The following is a 17225-nucleotide window of genomic DNA, read 5'->3' as shown; positions in this document are numbered from 1 at the left end:
GCGTATTTACCAATTTTTTATCGATAAAGTTGATTGTTTCCTTAATAAACTGTCGAAAGATCGTAAATCAGTATTAAATTGTATTGAAAATATAATTGTTATGTCTAAAACAAGTTAGCATTCAGGCAATTCACTTTCCCAACTCGGTGCGCAGCAGCCATGTGTGAATAGTTATTAGAACCGTTAGGAATTTAGGATGCTGCCGGGCATCGGAGTCTTCGGGACTGGCTCAGTCGCCAAGGTGCTTGTGCCATTTTTGAGAGAAAAAGGATTCGTCGTCGAAGCAATATGGGGAGTCACGCTGCAAGAAGCCGAGGCTGTTGCTAAAGAACTCAAAATACCGTTCTTCACTAACAAAATCGATGATGTCCTTTTAAAGAAGAATGTAAATCTTGTGTTCATTGTTTGTGCTCCAAACTTACACGCTCAGATTTCTGTAAAGGCCTTAGGGATCGGTAAGCATGTGGTGTGCGACAAACCGGCTGGGCTTTGTCAAGCTGAGGCTCTTAAAATGGTGCGCGCCGCCCAGTACTACCCCACTCTGATATCAATTATCAATCATTCACTGCGATTCTTGCCTGCGTTCAGCCATATGAGGAAATGTATCCAGGATGGTTATCTTGGAAGTCCAGATGAACTAACTCTGATGGATGTAAGAGTACAAATGGGCTCATTATTAGGAGACACATACAACTGGTTGTGTGATGATACTATGGGAGGTGGTACACTAACATTAGTCGGCAGTCATGTAATAGACTTAGTTACATTTTTAACTGGACAGAAAGTTGTTAAAGTACATGGAGTGTTGAGAACATTTGTTGAGGAGACAACCAAAGTTAATGGCATCAGAAAAATAACAGCTCCTGACTTCTGCACATTCCAACTGCAAATGGATAAAGGTTTGTTAGTGACGGCCACTCTCAACAACCACTTGCCGGGGCCCTGCTTCAACCAAGAGATATACATGTGTAGTAAGAAGGGTTATTTGGTTGTCCGAGGTGGGGACTTACATGGCAGACTGCACAAACCTAATTCAATGAAAATAGAGGAGGAGAGCAAGAGAGGCCATGAGAAGGAGGAGGTCATTTATGTTGATGTGGAAGACCTGAGTTGTGCGTCTAGTGTTATTCCTAAGCCTTATATAAAAGGCTTATGTAAAATGATTAGTGCTTTAAAAGAAGCCTTCTTGCCTGTGAAAGAGCAAATGGATTGGATAAAGGAGCCTGTGAGAGCTGCTGCTACATTCGAGGACGGGCAGAGGGTGCAGGCGGCAATGGAAGCGCTCCGCCAGTCATGTGAAGATGGCTGCTGGACGTCAGTGCAGTTGTTGACGGAGCCTCCAGATCCCAACCCGGCTCTGTCAGCTGCAGTTCGCCGAACTGCTATATCTTTACAATAGATTGCTTTTAAATCAAGTTTTGATATGCCATTATCAAGTACCTTAATTACATTGTAAGCATATTATTTGTTAATGTCGGTTAATGTGTATTGTTCCATGTATTATTATGCCTGTTAATTTGAAATGGTTAAAAGGTAATATTTGCCTATCTTGCATTCAGTATTCTTCATTGCTTTTTCAAATGTCTTCTAAGGTATTATTTTGCAGTTAGTTATACACAGTATTATAATGATGAAAATGATAATTTTATGTCCAATTGTAGTCATTTAATGTAGTAAATTACTAGTTTGCAAGCTTAAGTAAAACATGATAAGTTATAAAAAAATATTGTTAGGTAACAATCAAGTAAAAAATAAATTGTGGCAGTGATGAAGTTGTTGCTTTTAAAAAAAAAATTTTTTTGGAGCTTGCCCATTTGTAAGAAATACACAAAGTTGTTATTTCAGAAAAAAAATTAAAATAAATGAAGCCAGTTTAAGTTTATGGTCTGCACTTGGATCTGGATACATAAATAAAAATGCCTGTATTTTGTAATTATTAACTAAGTATTCATTTGAATTCTCATTATTTAGCATGCTATGAACTACCTTGATAAAAGTTAACATTATTTGAATTATTTTGAACAGATGTATTCACTGTGATAAAATTATACTTGTGTCTAACTTACAATGCTTTTCACTTACTTCCTTATCAACAACCATTAATTATATCTTTATGATTTATGGACACAGTTTGGACTTTAACACAAGGCATTTTAGTACATTTCATTTTTGAATAAATGTAAGAACTGAACAAGATGTATATGTGAGTGTGTTTAGTAAAACATCCCACTTTGTCAGTTACCATTAAGGCCAGATTGACTTGTATCTTTATATGAATGAACTGACAAAGTGGCTTTATAGCAATTGACAAAGTGGGACGTTTTCCCATGCACACTCACATATGTAGAATTAAATAAAGTTAACCCTTGGATTGTTGAAGTCAATTTTTTTAATGAATTTGTTTATTACCTGTCAAATATGGGACTAGGTGTTCGAGGGGTTGATTCAAGAGTCTTCTAGAACAGGGACAGCAGTTTTTCCCTAGGTGGCTTGTTCTTTGTGGACAATTGTAATGGCAATTTTATATGTGACATTCATTTGGATTACACTTGGCAGCTGCAAGTAAGCAAAAGTGGATCCAGGCTGCATAGAACCATGAAGGGTGGTGCATATTGAATGAGGTAGACAGGATAAAGAAAGAGATCTATTATTGACCTCACACCTCAATCAAGATTAAGTATTAAGACAGTGTGCATATGTAAGTATAAGGCAGTGTGTGTACTAGACTATCACAAGGCTGCCAACTGCAAAGAAACTCCTAAATTCAGGTCATAGTGAAATGCTTATGTTAAACAGTTAATGGGATGAATTAACTAAATTTTTTTTAGATTACTATTCAAATTAGATAGAATTGAATGTACATAACAGGTTTCAACACTGCCTAAAGTACAGTATAGTCCGTTCGGAAAGAGAAGAGTCTACAGGTCTTAGGTACGGGTAGGAAGTTAAAGAAATAATAGGCAATAAATTTTAGTAACAATTATAATAAGAAATGCAACGGAGACAACATTATTTCCATGTTTCATCAGCAACCAACATATTACACAATCACATCATGTTCATACACTACGATTTCTAAAGTTTATGTCTAACCAATTTGAACCACGTAAAATTTAAAGCTATGCACTAATTTAGTTGTCGATTTTCGCCAGTATATCAGATTCTCTGAAGAGGTGGTACTCCTTTTCTTCGGAGTCCAAAGAGACCTTGGTGCCGCCATATTCAGGGAGAAGCACCTTGTCGCCGACTTTCACCATCAAAGGGATGAAATCTCCATTGTCCTTCCTGGCACCGGGTCCCACAGCGATGACTTCTCCGTGGAGAACTTTACTCTGCGCTTTTTCAGGGAGCACGATACCTCCCGCTGTCTTGGTTACAGCCTCAGCGCGTTTAATCAGAACACGATCCAAAAGAGGGACTAGTTTCCTTGCCGCGGATGCCATTTTAGGATTATTTGTGCCTTTTGACAGAGATTAAAACAAGTGAAGTGCAGAGCGGTTTTAGGTTATCTGCTTCCAATCTAGAAAATTCTCATCTGTCGGAGCCGGCGAACGAATTTGACGGACGGAAGGAAGAATGGGCCCATGTGTGTTCAGGGTTGCCATTCTATTGTCTATGTTCAATGAGAACGTTGGGAATGCATAGTTTCGTATATGATTAAAAATACAGGTAATTCAAATTTAATGACGCCACAAAATTTATTTAATTAATAAGTTTATTTTAAAATGAAAAATAATACACTGCGAACTCTATGGCCATCTGTTGGCGAGTAGATGAACTAATATATTAGTTCCTAAGAAAATTACAGATGGCAGCTAAATCAAAATATTTAGTTTTCGTTAAGCTGGAACCATAGAGTATATTGAATAGAATGGTATTCAGTGTTGTAGGCAACATTCCCAATATTCGCATTACTTGAAATCAAAAACGATTTAATACTGGACTGACAAAGCCCATACAAAAAAGTGTACCCCTGAATGTATGGGCCATTTATGCTTAAAACTAGATGGCGCTGTTTGCAGCCTGAAAGTGGTCAAAATCATATTTTCCTCAAATATTTTTGCGTGTTTGTATTTTTTAGAAGAACAAATGACATATTTCTTTATTTTAAAATCATGATATCACGTCAATACACACTTTGAAAAATATGTAGGCAAATAATAGGTGGCTCTGAAAAATGGAGGTACGATTCTTAAAGATATAACTTCGAAGTCTCTATTCTCTTTGCTAGTAGTCATGTTAGTTACAATTTATTTATATAGATGGCGCTCGTACTTCCTAGAGTTGCAATAATTTACAAGCCCTTATTTTATATTAATATGTCCGGGTCAAATCATGCATGCTATTATAATTATGCCCACTTCCCATTTATGCATTAAACTCATTAAATTAAAGCATTACTTTAGTTCCCAGAACAAAACGGTCTTTAATAAAATAAAAATCTCGTGTCGATTTAAAACACTTCTCCCGGTCGTGTTTTAATTTACTGTACTATTTCTTAATCAAAACCAAAACCAACAGACCTCTATCATTTTGCTTACGCTTCCTACTTCTATGATAAAATCGCTCCTATCGTTTCAATTATTTTTTTATAATGTAATTATTTTTTGACATTTAGAATTTATTCTAGAAGTTTCTAGACTAGTCACATCATGATCATTCATCATCATTTAGATTGACATTATTATTTTTTAATTCAATGTAGTTTTGAAACAATAATTGATCATTGCACCATTTGCACCAATAAATTGCTCTGATATTTAGAGTACGATGAAAATTGTACATTATTGTTGACTAATTGAAAGTGTTTATTGTAAGCCTATTTGAATAAAGAATATTCATATTGATTGATTGAATTATATATGTAGTTGGATTAAGGTATTGTATCCAATGTGCCAAATAAATGGATTGTTGTTTATATCTTGTGTTTCTGCAGTAATCACTAATTTTCCCATGAAGATAATTTGTCTATTACACCTTACAAAACTAAGTCCCCCGTTGCGTCTGTCTGTCTTTATGTTCGCGGTAAACATATTTCTAGAAATTCTAGACAGAATATCATGCAGTTTTTCTGGTGGTGGTTTCAATCAGGCATTATGCTGTTGTGACACTGGCTATCATAAATGTTATAGCACAGTATAATAAAGACTACTATCGTACAGTATGGCCACTCCCGCTCCCCGCTGAAAGTTCCCCCACCCCCGCTCGGTTACCTCACAGTTACCGCCTGTCAAAAACGCGAACGGTCGACCGGTCATATCTCACTCATACAAGCATGGTACGCGTTCACCTACACGAGCTTAGAATGTGTGCTAAGAACGCGCCTCTTTCATATATTTGATCGCCAGTGTCCGAGATGTGGTTAGGGTGCATTGGGAAAGTCACATAAAAATCACCATTATTTCCATCATATCAAGATTCCCCTTTCGAAATTACCCGAGCAGTTCTGTGCTTCGAAATTACCCCAATGTTTATAACAGCCAGTGTGGCAGCACCATTAGATTCTTGAGGAAGGTTTAGGTGTAGGTACGCTATACTAGGTTAGGACCTTATCACACTTGAGATTTAATTTTGTGAGCGAGTTTAAAGCAAAGCGAACGCGCAGCGCCGCGAGTGCGTCACGATATCCATTGCAAGTGTTTGAATCTTCCGGTGCCATTATTGTTGCTTGTCCATCTGCCCATATTCGTGGACTACTATAAATATCGACTTAAACTAAAGTGGGTAGAAATGAATTTTGCTGACGAATATACAGCATGATAAGCAGTCTCAAGTCTATACGCGGGGAACTCGCTGCGCACTCGCGGCGAACTCGCTGCGCGTTCGCTTTGCTTTCAACTCGCTCGCATATCGCAAGTGTGTTAAGGCCCTAAGGTTTTACCCGCGTGAAGCCGGGGCGGCTCACTAGTTTACATAGGTTCTTATGTACGAAATATTGTCTTCGGTTACCGCGATAGTTACTCGTGAAATAAAAACGTCGGGATGAATTGTAAATTCATTATACGCGATATAATCCGTTTCCTTAGTTTTATTTCATACTTATGTACGAGTTACATAATACATAATTATATTGTTTATATTTTACATATGTAGGTACCTACATATATTCTATTTTACCCCACGGAAAACTTTGACGCTTCACTGATTATGTTCGCCTTTAGCGTCAATCGTCGTCAAACATCTTTTACCGTCCATCGTTTTTGGTCATCCAACCCGAGTCATGTCCGCATCAAGTACGCAAGTGCCGACGCCGTGACGCCGGCCAGTCTCAGGCACACCTGCGCACCGCGGACACACAATCACAGCTACGCACACATCCGCAATAATCCCCTATGCGTACACGCATGCGTGTGACGATGTGTGTGCGCGAATCGCAATTTATGACCGCCTCCGCGTTTATGCGGCCACATGAAAGCAAAGAGGGCCTATTGTTTACAGCAAAGGGTTTAGGCCAGTTATTGTTTAACGGCGTTGACAGTTGAATGTTAATTGATTGTTAATCGATTCAAACATATTATAGATGTAGTGCCTATATTAATAAAATTAATGTACCTATGTCTCATCATGAAATCAGGTGATAGACTATACACCTAATATTGTTTCAGAAATAGAGACACCTTAACGTCACAGTAGTTTGAGAGTACTTAATTGAGCTGAAATCTGTAGCGTCGACCGTAGATAGCTCTTTCATGGTTTCCATTCATGGCTATGGCTTTTCAACTCACTCATAATATATCGTTGTCAATAATGTGGGTTTTCCGGTATGTAGCGAAAATGCGTTGTAGAAGCAACACGATAACGTGTCCTAATTAGCGCTGAAAGAATTGTAAATAAGTTCTAATATTTTAAGACCTGTTTATAATGTAAAGTAAATTATCTAATCCGGTGCTGAAGAAAGGATGATATTTAGTTTCGGCAGAAGGTTCTTATGTACAGGTAACCAATTGGAACCCTAGGCCACTCTTCAACCATGTCAAAATGACAAGCAGTAAGAGATTTCTTACAATCTGATTTATAACGTCACTATGACATAGTTCTACAGGGGCCTAGGGTTCCAATTGGTTGACTTTACTCATGTATATCTACTCTGCACACAGCGTTCAGATACATATATCAATAGCCTGTAAAAACATAAAAATGTCATGATTAAAAAAAAAAAACAAAATAGAACCTACCGTACTAACGTCATGATACCATAAATGTTTTTGCGTCATGATAACTAAGTATAATAAAGAAGATATAATTGGCCGAAGCCCGCGCAAAATATTAGAGAATCGACAAAGCGAAATGAATAGACCCGTAAAAAGATTTTGTATAGAGTGGAAAAATGCAAAAAGACCAAATTGTGTACAGGTTCACACGGCCCTGCCGACGCGAATTTTGCAAACAGCTCACGTGTTCGGTGTAGGGCGACCATGACTCGTTTTTGAAAATTGGTGAGACATTTCACTTGACGAAGTAGGTACTTAACTGTGCAATTAATTCATTGTTTCGTAGAGTGGTCTGGTCAAGCACAGTACGTTTTAATAGGACTACGTGTTACTTACCTACATTAACCCCCTCATTAACAAACGTTCACTAAAGTTATCAAGCCGATAAATTTCGTTTGTCCCTTTTCGACGTATTGGTGCGATAGAAAGGGACAAACGAAATTTATCGGCTTGATAACTTTAGTGAACGTTTATGAATAAAGAGTAGTCAAGGCATTGTCATGGTCGGTTTTACACGTCGGTTTTACATTCATATACCAAAAAGATATTATATTTACAACGTAACGGTTACTTACTTGAGAGTATTTTAAAATGCAGTTCTCAAGAATTACGGTGCTCAGTTTATGTCGTTTTATTACAGGTTGCTCGGTCCCTGATATTTCGTATAAAAAAATCTTAGCAAGAAAATAACCGAAGATAATCTCAGCATTTTCCTAATCGAGCCTGGTTACTTTACAGTAAAAAGTTGCGATAATAGCCGTACGCGGATGTTCAAAGCGGACAAAATAACACAACAAACACAGCCTGGCTGTATAGCCTTATGTACACAGTGCAATCTTGCGTCGCCGCCGAGAAAACGGCTCAAGGGTCTTATAGTTTAGGAGACACGAGTGGTAGTTCAGTGGAGGTTTGTTAGAGGGCTGCGCGGGCGCCTGGCAGTGGGTCTGGAAGAGATCGTGGTCGGTTCTCACGCAGGCGCACAGGTGCGCATCCGGCTATCTCGGCGAAGGATTTGAATCAGTTTAGTGTGAAGCGTTCTAATTGTGGACGCGAAACAAAGCCTTTAATTAGGCGACCTAAAGTTTGTAAAACATACGCACAATTGTGCTGTTAACTAGATATATACCTAAGTATACATATACTTTAAGGTGATAAATACTACGTATTTATGTAAGTACGAGGTGCGAGTATACCTCGTACTTATATAAATACGCAGTATCTATCACAAAATCATATTGAATTCTTGCGTAAAGACATGACAAAAACCGGCCAAGAGCGTGTCGGGCCACGCTAGGTGTAGGGTTCCGTAGTTTTCCGTATTTTTCTCAAAAACTACTGAACCTATCAAGTTCAAAACAATTTTCCTAGAAAGTCCTTATAAAGTTCTACTTTTGTGATTTTTTCATATTTTTTAAACATATGGTTCAAAAGTTAGAGGGGGGGACGCACTTTTTTTCCTTTAGGAGCGATTATTTCCAAAAATATTAATATTATCAAAAAACGATCTTAGTAAACCCTTATTTATTTTTAAATACCTATTCAACAATATATCACACGTTGGGGTTGGAATGAAAAAAAATATCAGCCCCCACTTTACATTTAGGGGGGGTACCCTAATAAAACATTTTTTTCCATTTTTTATTTTTGCACTTTGTTGGCGTGATTGATATACAAATTGGTACCAAATTTCAGCTTTCTAGTGCTAACGGTTACTGAGATTATCCGCGGACGGACGGACGGACGGACGGACGGACGGACGGACAGACAGACATGGCGAAACTATAAGGGTTCCTAGTTGACTACGGAACCCTAAAAATCTAAGTCTGTCTGGTTTGGGAAATCTTAGTCTGGGCTATCTTAGTCTGGGCGCATAACCTATTTTCTAGCCAAAGTATTCCATTAATTACATTATGCGATGGCTAAATTATGTGCGCGTATATTTTTTACAAAAATGTGTGCTTTTCTTCGCAGGTGGCTAATGTCTAGCACGGAGCCTGTGGATTATTGATGACCAAACAAGTTTGCTGAACTGAGGAGGCTGGACCAAAAAACGCCTGACTTGTTTATTCTAAGCCACAGATTTAAGAAAATAGTTATTTGTTATACAAGGGGGCAAAGTTGTATTTTAACGCCGAGTGTGGAATTGAAAAACGAGCAAGTGATAGGATTCTATAGTTGAACCACGAGCGAAGCGAGTGGTTCGAGAATAGAATCCTGAACTTGCGAGTTTTTTAACACACGAGAAGTAAAATACATTTGCACCCGAGTGTAACACAAAACTTTTCCCCTCACTGTAGCGAGGAAACTACAACGCAAAAAATGCGTTCATCACTGCTTCCAGTAGTTCCACGGGTGGTAAATCATCTTTATTACTAGATTCACTTACTTTTATCAATTTTAAAGCAGTTAATTTGACTTTATTCAAGGTCAAATTACTTTACCCACTAGTGGATAAAATGCGTTTTTACCCGCTGGTATTAAAGGACAAAACACGTGTTTCCGAGCTAGTGAGGGGAAAAATATTTAATGCTCTGAGTTCTAAGCATACCTAATCAAAAGTTACAATATTTAATGCTGTCAAGCTGTCATTGATATCTTAATTTTGGCAAGTAGATGGAGGTCGATAATAGGTACTTATTTTTAATGACATATTTCTCAGCGGGTAATAATTATTTCAATTCCTGAGGAGCGCTATAAATATGTATAACAATTATCTACCACTCTGTGTTCATGACACAAATTCAAGCCATAAAGAGGATTCGAATTCGAACCCAGGATCATCGTCATTACAGATCACAGTCGGGGTCGCTGTTACCCACTGAGTCAGACCAGTCGTGAAATGAATGCACTTTTTGTAATCTTCAACGCTTGTTCAATATTTTCTTCAACAAGTATACTGAAATTCACGCCATCTAGTGATCGGGCTGCCAACGACCTGTCTCACAGCATAGTCACATAATCGCCCCACTTCGAGACTGGCTGGTAACTGAGTAAGTAGGTACAGAGGCGACCGGCCTTTCTCGTCACCGTCGTGCCATTTGAGGTTATTCATTTGTTGTCAATAATTCTGATATAACCGTCGTCATGACAAGCCCTGTTATTGACATTAATGAGGGCAAGATACGTGGTTACGAGAAGAAAATTAATAACAAAGTTTACTATGGATTTAAAGGGATTCCTTATGCCAAGCCACCTGTTGGAGAGTTGCGGTTCAGGGTAAGTTTTATTACTTTAAAAAATTGCACTTTTATGCATTCTATGATAATTCAGGGACATAATGGCGACTATTATTATGATTCGTTATAGGTAGGTACTTTACGTTTAACGCGTACCAGATTGCACATCCTATTTATATACTGTAAATTTATTTATACGTAACATTTCTGAGCATTTTCTGAGATAAACTGGGACTGATAGTCGACCGGTAAGGGAAGTTTTTGTGAGCCCGAGCCCCAGCGTGCAGCGTAATAGATTATTGAGTTTCATAAATAAATAATTATAAATAAAATATAAGTTAGCACTTTATTTTTTTTTGTTTGGCAAGGCTAATGCGGGTACATTAACATAACATTTGAAATACAAAAATAACTGCTTGATATTTTACGATTTTATTCTAGGTTCCGGAACCTCCCGAGCAGTGGGAAGGAGTGCGGGATGGGACTGCAGATTGTAACATCTGTATTCAATTTGACAAGATGTCCAAAACCGTTGTAGGCAGTGAAGACTGTTTGTTCCTCAATGTCTTCACACCCTCGCTGCCGGAGGCGGGAGAGACCAAGGCGCTACCGGTGATGGTGTTTATCCATGGCGGCGGATTCATGTTCGGATGTGGCACCGACACCTCGCACCTCGGCCCAGAGTGGCTCGTCGAACAAGACGTTGTCATGGTCAGCCTTAACTACCGACTGGGCATTCTCGGATTCTTAAATCTTGATCGCCCAGACGCTCCCGGCAACATGGGACTCAGGGACCAAGTCCAAGCTTTAAAATGGGTACAGCAAAATATCTACAAATTCGGAGGTGATCATAATAATGTCACTATATTTGGAGTAAGTGCTGGTGGCTCTTCAGTTGAATATCTTCTACTATCACTAATGGCCAAAGGCCTTTTTCATAAAGCAATTATGCAATCTGGATCTACGCTACTGAACTGGGCTATAAATAAAAATATGAGGGAAATTATTCAAAATTTACCACCAATGAAAGACAATAACGACCCAAACGATGATCAGCTGATAAAAATACTGAAGAGTTTGCCTAGTAAAGATCTAATTCTGGCATCTATGGTAGCTCTGGATGCCACTAAGAGGAAAGGTGGACTTTATTTTGGGTTTGTTCCGTCAGTTGAAAAACCTAGCGGATGGGAGCCATTTTTGGATAAATCTCCCCTGGATTTATTATCTCACGGTGAATTCACACGTGTCCCTGTCATGACAGGCTTCTGCGCTCGCGAGAACATTTTGTTGCGGTTTTATGGTCCGCACTTGCTGGATAAATTAAAGCAGGATAAAATATTTTTGGACCATTTACCTTTTGAAATCGATAACGCATTAAAGGATGAAGTAGAAAATAAATTAAAAAAGATATATTTGGAAGCCGAGAACCGCTACGGGGAAGACGACGAGTATGCGATAGACTTTTTCTCAGACATCGATTTCATTGCCGGGATTTATATTTCTGCTACGTTGATATCGAAAAATAACCCTTCAGTATACTTATATGAGTTCGCGTATAGTGGAAAACTAAATTATTTAAAGGTGAAGCTTGGGATCACATCTCCCGGCGCGTGCCACGGCGACGACTCCGGGTACATCCAGCCTTCTGCCGTGGTTCCCTCCGACAACATATCAGACACCGACAAAACCGTGAGGGACAGAATGGTGACGCTGTTTACCAATTTCGCTAAATATGGGTAAGATTATTATGCTATTTGCCTAGATTGTTTAAGTATTACTTAGGAAGATTTACTTTGAACTTTTAGTCTTTCAACATATGTGTTCTGACTTTACGCAGAGATCCCACGCCTGCTGTGGACAGCATCATCACGACCAAGTGGGAGCCCCTCGGACCCTCGGGCCGCAGCCTGTTGATCGACGATCAGCTCACCATGCGGTCTTTCCCGTACACGGCGCGAGCGGCGATCTTCGAGCAATTTTATAACGGTCAATATGCACCTAAATGTCATTGTTAATTAATACTTTGTATCCACAGCATTACATTATTTTTGGATTCTTCATGAATAAATATTTTACTATCTTTAAAAAGGTCCTTATTTAGACAGTTTACATCATTTTTTCAAAGTTCAAAGTTCAAAGTTTTTATTGTATATAAGAATCAGGTTACATTGCAGGTCGAAATATACAATTATACTTTCAGTTACACTGAGACTTTACCTTTTCTCAGACATCGATCCTTTTCTTAAACTTACATATAAACATTATTATGTGTAACTTAAATAATCATTGACTGAATAAAAACATCTTTCGATAAGCCACAGTTTTACTTTTGATTTAAATAATTTTATATTCATGTGTTTGAAGCGATCAGGTAACTTGTTGTAAATTGTGATACACATGATATAGGAGTTTTTTGCGGTGAGTGACAAGTTTACATACGGCTTAGGCAATCTATGTTTATACTTAGGTCTAGTTTCTCTGGAGCATACAGTGTTTTGAGCTACAAACAGATATTTATACTTATGGACAAAAATGGATGCTTCATAAATATAGAGGCAGGGGAAAGTAAGTATGTTATATTTTATAAAATATGGACGGCAGGAGTCTAGAGGATGAATGGAAAATATGGCTCTAATGCAGTGCTTTTGTACAATAAATACGTTAAGTTTGTCGGTGCTATTACCCCATATTGGAACCCCATACCTTAAATTTGAACTTACATATCCATTATATGCTATTAAGGCTGCCTGAATAGATACAGTTTGACTCACCCTTCTTAGAGCAAATACAAACCTGTTCATTTTGGTACATAGTGTATCCACATGTTCTCTCCAGTTTAATTCATTGTCTATAAATATACCTAGGAATTTTGCTTCATGTACTTCTTTTATGGAGATGCCGTCATATTGTATATCTAAGTGGAGTAGGTTGCCTTTATTAGTATGAAATTGAATGTAATTTGTTTTGTCTAGATTTATTTGCAAGTTATTGTTTTCTAACCATTTAATTGTTTGATTAAGGGTCTTATTTAAATCATCATTATAATTCGTGATATCGTTACATTTTACTATAATTGATATGTCATCTGCGAATAACAGGCTTTCATGTGGCAAGCTTTTGGGCATATCATTAATGTAGAGTATGAATAGAAGAGGACCCAAAATACTACCTTGAGGCACCCCATAATAATTATTGATAAAATTTGACCTATAGTTATTTAGAGATTTTGTTACCGTACAATACCTGACAGTTTCTACACACTGAGTTCTACCACTAATATACATTTTGATCCATTCAAGAGCAGGGCCACGTATGCCGTATTTGTACAATTTTACCAACAGCCGCTTATGATTTACATAATCAAAGGCTTTGGTCATGTCTAATAGTAATACAGTGACAGTGTTTTGTTATCTACCGCATCGAGTACACTTCTTACTAGTTTAAATGTTGCTAAGGAAGTACATTTAGATTTACGAAACCCATGTTGTTGATCAGATATTACATTGTATTTTTCTCTTTTTTTTTTTTTTCTCATTAATTCTGGGCAGATTTTGCTAAGATCCACTAATAGTAGGTATAGGTATGTTCTATTGCATATTGCATATAAATTTAATTCATTCAATTTTAGCTGCAGGCCTACTGGCACTGATATAGATACAAGATGATGATGATGATGTATGATGTAGTTGCAAACTATCTAAAACATAGACAATGACTGACAATGTACTGCATCGCCTTTTGGTACAATATATTATTTATGGTATGGTGTATGCAAGTTGTGAACAAATCATCTCGTGGACACAGCTGTCAGGCCGCTTCGCCGAAATGGCACTGACGGCACTCCTCGGCACTCGTACTCGGCAGGATCGTGAAATCTGGCCGGATCAGAATGCGCTAATACCATTTACGGGACACACTCGACGCGTGGGCGGCGGAGCTTAAAGCATGCTGAGAATTAACAGCTGTATCGTTCTTGTTAAGTTTAGAGGCAGTGAATAATATATTGTTATTGACCTAGGTTTGGAATAATAATCTTTACTTAAACAAGGAATCCGCCACCGTATCTTTTTATTTACCTAACCTAATTTGGTGTCCCACTGCTGGGCATAGGCCTCCTGTTTCTTCCTACTCATCACGAATTGCCGCCTGCTCCGGCCAGTCGTTGCAAAAATTAGGTACTTTAAAATTTAAAAGTACAAACTGATAGTGACGTGTTTTATAAACCGGTTAAAGAACGTGTTGATTATGCTTAAATGAAAACACGCTCTGGATCTGGATATGTATGTTTACACCAGTATGAGTATTTAATCGAGCTTTCTTTCTGCGAATGCTAGCGAATTATATTGGATACCTACCTACTGAAAATAAAGATATGAAAACTTAGACGAGCGGTTCCAACGTTGACTGGTCTTTGACCTAACAAAAATTGACCAATTTGGGACACACCTCTTTGCCGTCTTAAAAAGGGGACATTAAATATCATTGATAACGTTTAGATACTTAGGACAGAATTTTCTCTTATAGACATAGGAATCCAACACCGGGCAAACGACGCAACGGACGCTGTGACGTCACCGCCCAAATGAATTGATTAATTTTCTTTTTCTTGTTCTTCTTAAATCGACATTGACAGTGACACATATCAATCAAAATATCAGTGCCCAGAAAGCTAGAAATAGGTTGCACAAAGGAGGTTATTAGCTAAAGCCGGGAGGCCGGACTTAAGTAACAGTTAGGAGTAAAAAAAAATATTTTTATTCCTGGTGTACACGGCTTAACGACCGATTACTACATGCGCATTACTAAGAGGCCTTGGTCGTGACCCATTGATGTTTAAAAACTTAGAAAATGATGACGTAGACGGTACTATTTTACTAATATTTTAATCATTTTGTTACTTTACTAGCGGGTAATGTTTCCTAGACACATTTGGATCATTAGTTGAAATCCTCGATACTTCCAAAAAAATAATCCTTTATCCGCCATAGTTCGGTATAAGGACGAAATATCCAGTTCAGTTCGCCGGCGTCTGACAAGATAACTCGAAAAACACGAGAACGGTCGATAAAAAATTCCAAACGGTTAATAAACTAAGTATAGTAGGGTCATTAGTGGTAGTGACCTTGCAAAATGTTCGCAAAGGAAGCCACTTGGCACAGTTGTTCCTTGGGTCAATCTACAAATCTGCCAGTAATAACCCCACTAGTATAATTATAATTCTTCGGTTTAGAGCACAGGTTTAGAGTATGTCAGTGAAGTACCTATGTAGGAAGTCGGTGCGAGACATTAGAGCTTGGAGAAACCTCGGTCGCGGCGCGGCGCCAGCGGGGCGCGGCGTGAAATACTCAGGTGCATCCGAGCCTGCCCACGACCAGGTACAGCGTGCTCCAATCTCGACGTTTGTCTCAACAGTTGACTCTTACACTTTAAGACTCTCGGTGCATTAGGATACCTACGTCAAATAAAATATATTATATTATTATTTGACGTAGTATATAATAGGATATTTCAGGCGCTGCAATAAATATTTCATACAAAAATATTACGGCATTCTAAATTCGTATAATTATTCAAAACGCCAGTAAGTATGTGGATATTTTCAGAATTTTGGTCCCCCCAATTAGCGTAAGTTGTTAACAAAAATTAACACACTGTCAGTTTTGTGACGCCAATTAAGCATGAAATCAATCTTTTTTTACATTCTGAATGTTGATTATCGCTTAAAATTTATGTAATTAACACAAAAACAATATTTTTATTGAAATTTCATGCTTAGTTATCGTCACAAAACTCGTTTTATATTTTAACTACCTCTAGAGTTTTATGAATATTTTCATATATTCGTTAAAACTAAGGTGACTCTGCCTGCTCTGAGCATATTACAAATAATTGTAACAAAACATTACTACTCATTTATAATAGGTAAGCTAAGTCGCTTAATAACCGCATCAATATAAATTAAAATAAAGAATAAATTACCCAAAAACAAAGGTTATAATTATACAACATTTTATTATAAATAATCTAATATTAATTAAGTCGTGTAGTGTAGTTGTAAAAACGAAACACGCTGTGTACAAAAGTCTTGAGATCCTTTCACGGCTGCGCGTGAGTCGTGATTTGATTCCCACAGAACAAACCATACCTTCATCCCTTTTTAACCCCTATCTTATAAGATTTACTGTCTCTTTCTACCTCGAAAGCCTTTCGGTTTTGTTGATGCCCAGACGACACAATAAAATTATCTTTTAGTTCAATTAGCTTGAAAAATGTCTTTAATGTTTCTGAGTGTACATAATAACTCTTATTGTTGTGTTGTAAAAAAGGATACTGGTATAGAATTCTATGAGGCAGTCGGCATGTTTATATGTTAGTATTATTGCTATCCTATTGTTAATGTTTATTGAACTACCACTGAATGAGGTAATAGGCTACGAAATTTTTGATATTTACATTTTTTATCAAATCAAACTAAGGTAAAACTAGATGTAGGTACTGAATTACTTAATGACTGACCTTAGACCCTAAAGTCGTGTCGCCTTCGGCCCGAGCTAAACTGAGTTGGAAGATTGTGCAATGTGCAGACAGAACGCAAGTTCAACTGAACTGACCCTTGGTATTCGAACTATTAATTACTTAATTTTATATCTAATCATTTCGTGGCAACATGAAGTTTGGTGTAAGTATCAGGAACACATATTTTAAAGATGAACAAAATTTTGAGTAAAGTAGATAAGGCCAGGTTTCCTCTAGTTTAATGAACAGGTGCCAAATTTTGGACTTTACCCACATACAAAAAAAACCCTACATAGAACACGTACGATACCATAATGCTGCA

At 37.7% G+C, this 17225-nt stretch overlaps 3 protein-coding genes across 3 annotated transcripts; 2 read left to right on the top strand and 1 right to left on the bottom strand.

Moving 5' to 3' along the window:
• LOC125232061 (glucose-fructose oxidoreductase domain-containing protein 1) lies at positions 1 to 2065 on the top strand. The gene has a single exon (XM_048137677.1). The coding sequence runs from the start codon at positions 197 to 199 to the stop codon at positions 1397 to 1399; it is 1203 nt and encodes a 400-aa protein (XP_047993634.1). The 5' UTR covers positions 1 to 196; the 3' UTR covers positions 1400 to 2065.
• A 903-nt stretch (positions 2066 to 2968) lies between these two features.
• Positions 2969 to 3559, bottom strand: LOC125232062 (10 kDa heat shock protein, mitochondrial-like). Its single transcript, XM_048137678.1, has one exon. It carries the CDS (start codon positions 3441 to 3443, stop codon positions 3132 to 3134), a length of 312 nt encoding a protein of 103 aa, XP_047993635.1. The 5' UTR covers positions 3444 to 3559; the 3' UTR covers positions 2969 to 3131.
• Positions 3560 to 10210: 6651 nt separating this feature from the next.
• On the top strand, positions 10211 to 12486 carry LOC125231714 (juvenile hormone esterase-like). Its single transcript, XM_048137252.1, has 3 exons — positions 10211 to 10427; positions 10829 to 12123; positions 12225 to 12486. Exons 1-3 carry the CDS (start codon positions 10296 to 10298, stop codon positions 12400 to 12402), a joined length of 1605 nt encoding a protein of 534 aa, XP_047993209.1. The 5' UTR covers positions 10211 to 10295; the 3' UTR covers positions 12403 to 12486.
• The last annotated feature ends 4739 nt before the right edge of the window (positions 12487 to 17225 follow it).

Source organism: Leguminivora glycinivorella, chromosome 12, assembly GCF_023078275.1.
Source record: "Leguminivora glycinivorella isolate SPB_JAAS2020 chromosome 12, LegGlyc_1.1, whole genome shotgun sequence".
NCBI classification, from domain to species: Eukaryota; Metazoa; Arthropoda; class Insecta; order Lepidoptera; family Tortricidae; genus Leguminivora; species Leguminivora glycinivorella.
Note: the sequence above shows the minus strand (reverse complement) of the source record. Positions and strands in the feature narration are given on the sequence as shown.

What these genes read in the sequence shown, in the direction of transcription:
- LOC125231714 (XM_048137252.1), top strand. Translation starts at nt 10,296, where the DNA reads ATGACAAGCCCTGTTATTGACATTAATGAGGGCAAGATACGTGGTTAC. An exon ending in TTGGAGAGTTGCGGTTCAGG is followed by an intron (nt 10,428 to 10,828) that starts GTAAGTTTTATT and finishes ATTTTATTCTAG; the next exon opens with GTTCCGGAACCTCCCGAGCA. An exon ending in ACCAATTTCGCTAAATATGG is followed by an intron (nt 12,124 to 12,224) that starts GTAAGATTATTA and finishes GACTTTACGCAG; the next exon opens with AGATCCCACGCCTGCTGTGG.
- LOC125232061 (XM_048137677.1), top strand. Translation starts at nt 197, where the DNA reads ATGCTGCCGGGCATCGGAGTCTTCGGGACTGGCTCAGTCGCCAAGGTG.
- LOC125232062 (XM_048137678.1), bottom strand. Translation starts at nt 3,443, where the DNA reads ATGGCATCCGCGGCAAGGAAACTAGTCCCTCTTTTGGATCGTGTTCTG.